General features: G+C 35.4%; 1 protein-coding gene across 1 annotated transcript; it reads left to right on the forward strand.

Moving 5' to 3' along the window:
- The first annotated feature begins 3748 nt into the window (after positions 1-3748).
- LOC106355844 lies at positions 3749-7026 on the forward strand. The gene is made up of 9 exons (XM_013795720.3): positions 3749-3934; positions 4529-4802; positions 4875-4989; positions 5099-5223; positions 5312-5393; positions 5475-5586; positions 5662-5819; positions 5888-6008; positions 6112-7026. The coding sequence occupies exons 1-9, from the start codon at positions 3749-3751 to the stop codon at positions 6406-6408; spliced, it is 1470 nt and encodes a 489-aa protein (XP_013651174.2). The 3' UTR covers positions 6409-7026.
- The last annotated feature ends 681 nt before the right edge of the window (positions 7027-7707 follow it).

Consider the following 7707-nt stretch of genomic DNA (forward strand, 5'->3'; position numbering starts at 1 on the left):
AGTAAACGACAAGATTACTCACTTCATTATCAATTGACTTTTCAATTGTTTGGTATTTAGAATATTCAAGATTCATTTGTACGAGATATGACATATTCAAGCAAATTAGTTGATATTTTTGGCATTCCGTACGTATATATCAAACATATAAATCTTAAACATATACATATAAAACAGTCGATAGAATAATAATAGATCAATATTAAAGGAAATAGAGTAGACGACTAGATAACTCACTTTATTATTCATTGTCTTCTCACTTGTTTGGTATTCAGCGTATTGAAAATTCATCTTCATTAGATATGAATGATTAGTACAAGAATGAAGAGCATAAAAATACAGAGAGTACTTAGAAAGGAATCTAGATTAATTATCACATATGCATAATTAAGATAACGACACTAAAAGTTTGTTTGATTATTAAATTTAAATAACTAAGATGTTTATAAATTAATAAAAACAATGTATGTTTTAATTATTTTGATAATATATAATTATTTCAAGCCTCTATAAATTCACGCATAACCTTTTCAAACATTTTTGTAAATTATAATTTGTCTACACGATTATGTATATTATGACAATAATACATTTCTATTGATTTATAAGATTGGATGTGAATACCAATACAAACTGCGAGGAAAACCTATTTCACAAAATACCATTTTATTATTTTACACAAATTAATAATCAATAAATGCGTACATATTTACAAATTTAAATTTCTTACTATTTCTGACATTGTATAATAAGATGCCCGTTCGTACGAGCGTGTTAGAACCACACTCTTGGTAAACCAATAAGCGAATGCTAAACTATGATGACCTCCGTACGAATTCACATGGCCAGTGGGAATTCACATGGCCAGTGGGCAGTGGCCACAGTTTTCTATCCATTTTTGTTTTCTTTCCACTCATTCCCATTTCTTATTTGGTGCATCTCCTTAACCCACTGCCTCATATTTTTTTACCTTTTTTTTTAATCCCATTTTATTAGAGTATTTTATACTGTAATTATTGTTCTGCTAGCATTAAGCAGGTGCTTAGCCACTATTGGATGCTTTATTTATTTAACTAATCAGCATTTATTCTGATTCATTCATCTTTTTATATCTCAGTACAGGTGTTGCACGTTGGGAGGACCACAAGCTTTTACCCGCAATGTTTATTAAATTGTAATTATTTGGTTTTTAGTTAACAAGTTATTTATTTCTTAATAATAAAGCATCTATTTACTTTTAGAGGAGCACCTATAATTTTTTTTAAAACTTTGACTTAAAATTTCATTATTAAAAAATCTTTTCAGCATATCTTTTATTCTTACTCTAAAATAGAGTATTATTTATGTTCTTATTTTAGAACATTTTTTTATTTTTAAAATGACCATTTAAAAATATTTTATAATTATTCATGAACTTTTTTTCCAAAAAAATTATGCATAAACTAAATATTTTTAATTATAACTTTTTTTTAAAAAAAATCTCCATATACTTTGATATAGTTTTGGCATTCTAATCCAAAATAAGGGGTATTTAAATAATTTCAGAATTTATTGAATCTTGAAAACAATGAAATAAAAGACTTAGTTTGCAATTTCTTAAATAAAATATATTAATATCAAATTATAACTAGCATTTTATTTTTCAGAGAAAAAATAAAAAAATACATTAGAGAAAAAATCACCTCTAATTAGGGCTAGATTCGGGGGTCAACCCGCCCCGCATAACCCGCAAACCCGCGGATCGACTCTATTTTTTTTACTCACAATTCTGACCCGCATAACCCGCGAAAGAAAAATCATACACCCGCACCCTCCCCGCTGAGATTTGCATGTAACCCGCGGGGCCTGCAGATAATATTAAATTTAATAAACAATTATTTTTATTATATATTAATTACTTTTTACAATAAAATAATACATTTATAATTTAAATTATATAATTTTAATAATTTTATATATTTTTTACAATTTTTTATTTATTTTTTTAATTTTTTTTTAATACAGTTTTTTTTTAATTTTGTGGGTTGGCAGGTACCCGCAAATCTAATTTGGCCGACCCGCACCCGCCCCACTGAAAATCGACTCAACCCACATCCGCATGTTGAAATTTGTAAATCAGTCGATCCACATCCGCCCCGCAGCGGGTCAAACGGGGCAGGACCCGCAGGTAATGTCCCAAATTCCGAGCTCTACCTCTACTGTAGAAAAAAACGTATAGAAGAATACTTTTGAGATAGTCTTACATGCCGATGGAGACTATAATAATGAGTTTTCTTACTTAGGGCATGATTATCCTAGAGACAGTCTCTTAATTGTTTTTTAATATTATTAGGTAATAAATGTGAGTTTAAGAGATTTAGCTAAGAGATCCGAATATTTATATGGTTCAATGCAAGTTTTTTAATTAAGGATTTTTTTAAAAAAAATTAAATATTTTTTTTATTAAACTTAAAATTTTTTGATTAAATAAAACATAGTAAAATATAACATTTTAAATATAGATTTTTAGATAAAAACATGAAAACAAAGATTAGTAAAATAAACGACAATAATTTGAATTGTAAAATTATCAAAGGTTTGATCAAAATGTTGATCAAAGATTTTATCAAAATGTTGATCAAAGATTTGATTAAATGTATCATCAAATGATTCATATCTAAAGTGTTTTGAGAAGAAGAAGAAGCTATATATGGTGATTAAAGAGAGAAGATGAGTAAAGAGAGAAGATGACGATGTTTGTCCTTGAGAAAAAAAAAGAACTTGAGATGGTAGAAAGAACATGCAATCAAAATGTTTTGGTTGTTTGGTATGGTGAGAAGGAGAGAAAATGAACTTGTGTTTTCTCTTTGGTTTGGTGAGACGGTAGAACATGAGATCAAAATGTTTGGTCGTTTGGTTTTATATAGAGAATCAGAGTACACAAGTCACTAGTAATCAGGTGAATACACAAGTCTTTGAGTACACAAGATTACAAAATAGAAAAATGATACATGAGGGTGACACAAAAAAACAGTCTACAAAACAACACAATGACACAACAAAACAAGAGACAAAAAACTAGACTTGCTTCACAACAGAGTGACAGAACCAAAGTTTTCTTCAGCGTGACACAAAAAAACAAGACATAAGAAAACAAGACACAAGTACAAAGTCTTCTTATCCGTGACAAAGGCTTTGGCTTCATTGTGTATCTCTATTATATAAAAGGGGTTAAGTTTGAGCTTCCTAAGCCCTGCCACATGGGAAAAAATATTCAGAACCAACCAATATGCCATGTCATCCCGGACTGGGCTTGAAATTGAAAAAAAATTTGTCACCTTCGCGGCCCGTTAGACCCATCTCGCAGCCCAATCCCGAGCCTCTCTTCATATTGGTCGCAGCCCATTACCCATCTCGCAGCCCAATCCACAGCTCTTGATACGGTGCGGGTTATATCACCCTCCTCTCAGAAATCTCAAAATCACTAACCCTAATCGCCGTCTCGATCTCTTTGTCGATTCTCTTCCTCCCCCAAACTCATCCCGATCTCTTTGTCGATTCTCTTCCTCTCCCCTAACTCATCCCACATAACGTCCCCGATGAGAGTGCTGGTACTTCAATGTGCTCTCATAAATCCTCCATTGAAGATCCCTACGGCCCCTCAACATCCCCCCTCCGGCTCGCTCGATGATATCTAGATCCCTATTTATACCCTTATCCCTCTTACCTTAGACCTCTTACATGAGATCGTCAAATCCATACCCTTATCATGGCAAAAAAGACTGCGATCCTTACCGGCGAAGCTTCTTCTCCTCTCCTCTTCCGACATGTTACACCAGGACCAGGAGATTCCACCTTGCAGTTCAGGCTTATCCATTTATGGGATGCTCGCAAGAATGTGAAAGGAGGACCAGCCATCATTCTTGGGATCGAGCTGCTTATGATCGATGCGGAGGTTTGCGTTCATATCTCATTGTGCATGTGTTGTTAACTTCTGAAATACACTAACGGATAATTAGATTAGCGTATCTTGAAAAAATAACTTGATTGGTTGGTTTGAAATTATCTCTGATTGGTCTTCCTGTCTCATTATTCATTGTATCTATTATATTAGCTTGTCTTGATCAGACCTATTTAAACTGTACTTGATTTATTGGGTTGAGATGAAATTAGATTAGCATATCTTGAAAAAAAACCTGATTGATTGGTTTGAAATTATATTAGCGTATCTATTTAAACTGTTATATCATTGCTGTTTTGTTGTTTTGCTAATCGCCGCATCCATCTCGAGAAAAAAACTTGATTGATTGGTTTGAAATTATATTGATATCATTGCAAGTTTATTGTTTTGCTAATCACCGCATATATGTTAAGCTTTTGCATTGTTTACTTGAGAGTGCTTTGATAGCTTTTATATTGTTTACTTGAGAGTGTTGTGATAGAGTAATACCAGAACTAGAAATTGTTTTGTTTGCCTTGAACATTAGAATTTGTAAACACTCTACTTTTAGATATTCAACTTAATCGATATTGTCTCTCTGCTCTGTAGGGTACTGTGGCTCAGGGGTTCATCGGTCAGAACCGTCGCAACCAATATGAAAAAGAGCTCCAGCGTGGGAGGATATACACACTGACAAACTTCTATGCTTCCAACAGCAAGGTGATGTACCATGTTGCTGATCAGAGGCTGGTGATTTGCATCTCACACGCCTCGGACCTGTCGAAGTTTGATGACAACATTGAAGGCATTTTGACAGAGCGCTTCAGAATCCATTCCTTTTCAGATTTTGAAGCCAACTGCGATCTCAGAGGAGATCTTCACGGTAAGGTTTAGGTAATTTCTTATCATGTTTGACTGTGTCCGCGCTGACTATTTGTGTGGCTGTGTGTTGTAGATGTTGTTGGCCACCTTAATCTGGTTGAAGGCCAGACTCTCCATCAGCATCCGGTGTTGTGCACCAAGGATGACTTGACTTCTCGGAAAGTTATGGTTCATCTGCAGCTTAAAGAGTAAGCTGTTATAGTTTTCTATTATATAATCCTTGTTTAAGCATCTACTTTTTTTTTAACATATACTCTATGATCCTTATTTAACCATTTACTCTTTTTTAACCCGCAGTGGTACAGTGATTAACGTCTATCTGTGGGACGAGGCTGCTGAAAATTTCCGCATGAAGTTTGACGCATGTGCAGTGACTCCGACGGTTCTATTGGTCACAACGGTCAATCCTAAAAGACTCGGAGGTAATCTCTCTCTGACTCCATATAAGACATCCTAATCACTCGCATTTAGTTACATAAACCTACCACTAACTGCTTCTGTTATTGGCAGGGAAATTATGCCTAAGTTCAATGTCCTCATCAAGAGTGTTTTTGGACGAAGAGGTTGATCCCACCAAGGAATACTTGACCTGGTTAGTATTTTAGATTTCTAAATTTAAAGTTTTCTATATTTAACAACCTTGAAGATCGCCTGATTTTAAATTTTTTAAAAGGTTGAGCACGAACTCTTCTGCAACTTCTTCGGTCAACCCTGTTGAGGTGGTTAAATCTGAGACGCTCACAATAAGTGAGATTGCTGCCTTCATCAAGCGTCAGCCTGCTAAGGTAATCCCATTTGGTTATTACAATGAAACACTTTTCTGAGTTTAGTTGCTGACAAACTTTGGCATGTGATTTCAGATTGCCTACTTTGACTGCATTGCCACCATTGATGATGTCAAGCTTGGCACTGAGTGGTATTACATCGCTTGCAAGGACTGCCAGACAAAGTTAAACCGTGGGCCGACAACAATGCTTTGTCCAAAATGCGGCAATGAAAATTCTACTGCAGTAGCCAAGTAAGATTCTCCATTCAAACATGTTTTCATTCTACAATGTGTATTCTAATTACTTGCCTTTGAAACAGCTACCGCGTAGAATTGTCTGTCTATGATAATGAGGAGCAGTGCACTTTCATCATTCTCAGAGATGCTGGTAAAGATCTCATTGGCAGAAAAGCAACAGAGTTGATCGACACTTATGTTGAGGTACATGTTATTCTGTTGAAAATTGATAATCATGATAAGACTTGACACGTATTTTATTGAATTTTCAAAGCTACCAATTTGATAAATGATTCTGTTATAATAGGAAAATGGTGGAGATGGGGCTGAGCTTGAGATTCCACTGCCACAATGTTTTATCGACACAATAGGACAGACAAAGAAATTCAGGATCAAGGTGGCTCACTACAACTTCACATCTACCCGCCTATCCTTGACAGCTACCAAAATTGTCTCATCAGCAGTTTTGCCACCAAAGAATCCTCCACTCAAGACGCCACCAAGAAGTGAAGTGGAAATGTCCGAGTTAGCTGAGAGCAGTAGTGGTGGTACTTCAGCCAGTGACGACAAGAAGAAAGCAAAGCGTGCCAAGCTTAGTGGCTAGATCACATGCAGTATAGTCACTCCATCAGTGGCTGGTACAGACTGCCCAATCATAATGCTTCTCCAATAACAGTCTTCTTATCTCTTTTTAATCAGTTTGCTTTCTTCTTCTTGCAAAGACAATTTATTATTTGAAAAATCTTATGGTTTTGTTTTCTTATTAAAGTTGTTTGGTTTTCATTCTTATCTTGGTTATGAAACTATGATAATTTATGCCTACCTGTTCATTGTCACTACTATACTCATGCATATATGAAGGATATCAAACGGGCCATGCGTTTAGTTTATGTAATTATCCAAGTGATTAATTTGTCCTATTGGTTGGAGTCAGTGATGGAGAAAAACCAAATTTCACAATTCATGTTTGTTATGTATATGAATCTGATCATTGTATATGTAGTGGAACATGAAAAAAAAAATGGCAAATGGACTACGTACTTAAGAATTCACATTGTTATAAATCCAATGCATGCATGGATTTGTTAAGTCCAGCTGTTAATGGCAAAAGATATTCATGCCAAAAATTGAAGAAAATATATTCAACCATTAATACAAATAACAAGAGATATGGAAACAAAACAATACGTATTCCAAAAGAGATTTGGTCTCTGACTCGAAGCTCAACACGGCATATTCATTACCGCACTGCAGTCTCCACCGATTCTCCTTCTACCTTCCTAGAGAGGTCTTCGACGCCTGAATAGGAAACCGGCTGACATCTCATCACGTAAGCAATAGTATACCATCAAACGGCTTTGCCAATTCGCTTCACTAGGTTTTTGTGGTGGATCTGACCATGGTCAAACCAACCTCCAAACACCACATGCTTGCATCAATATCATCCCTTTATTTATCACAGTTTGGTTCATCATACACTACAAGAAAACAGCGGTATTCTGACGGACACTCCGACGGAAAATGAAATCCTCGGAATTTCCCGAGGATACTCCGAGGAAACCCAAAATTAGGTTTCCTCGGAATTTCCTCGGAATATACCGACAGAATTCCGAGGAAATATCAATCCGTCTGAATATTCCGATGGAATAATGAGGAAAAATGTATTCCTCGGAAAAAACCGATGAATTCCGAGGATATATTATAGCTGTTGGAGAGCCGTTGGAGAGCCGTTGGGGGATTTTAAAAATTCCGAGGAAATTTCGACGAACTAGCTGTTGGCGTCGGAGTTCCGTCGGAATTTCCTCGGTCTGTCGGCAAGATTTCAACTATAAATACAAGAACCCCTCTTCCTCTTCATTCACTCCATATCTTCATCCTCCCTCGTATTCTCTTTACACACGAA

Source organism: Brassica napus, chromosome C9 (genome assembly GCF_020379485.1).
Source record: "Brassica napus cultivar Da-Ae chromosome C9, Da-Ae, whole genome shotgun sequence".
NCBI classification, from domain to species: domain Eukaryota; kingdom Viridiplantae; phylum Streptophyta; class Magnoliopsida; order Brassicales; family Brassicaceae; genus Brassica; species Brassica napus.

Excerpts from the sequence above, each read along its gene's own strand:
- LOC106355844 (XM_013795720.3), top strand. The coding sequence starts at position 3,749 with ATGGCAAAAAAGACTGCGATCCTTACCGGCGAAGCTTCTTCTCCTCTC. Across the intron at positions 3,935-4,528 it reads TGCTTATGATCGATGCGGAG|GGTACTGTGGCTCAGGGGTT; the intron begins GTTTGCGTTCAT and ends TCTGCTCTGTAG. Across the intron at positions 4,803-4,874 it reads TCTCAGAGGAGATCTTCACG|ATGTTGTTGGCCACCTTAAT; the intron begins GTAAGGTTTAGG and ends TGTGTGTTGTAG.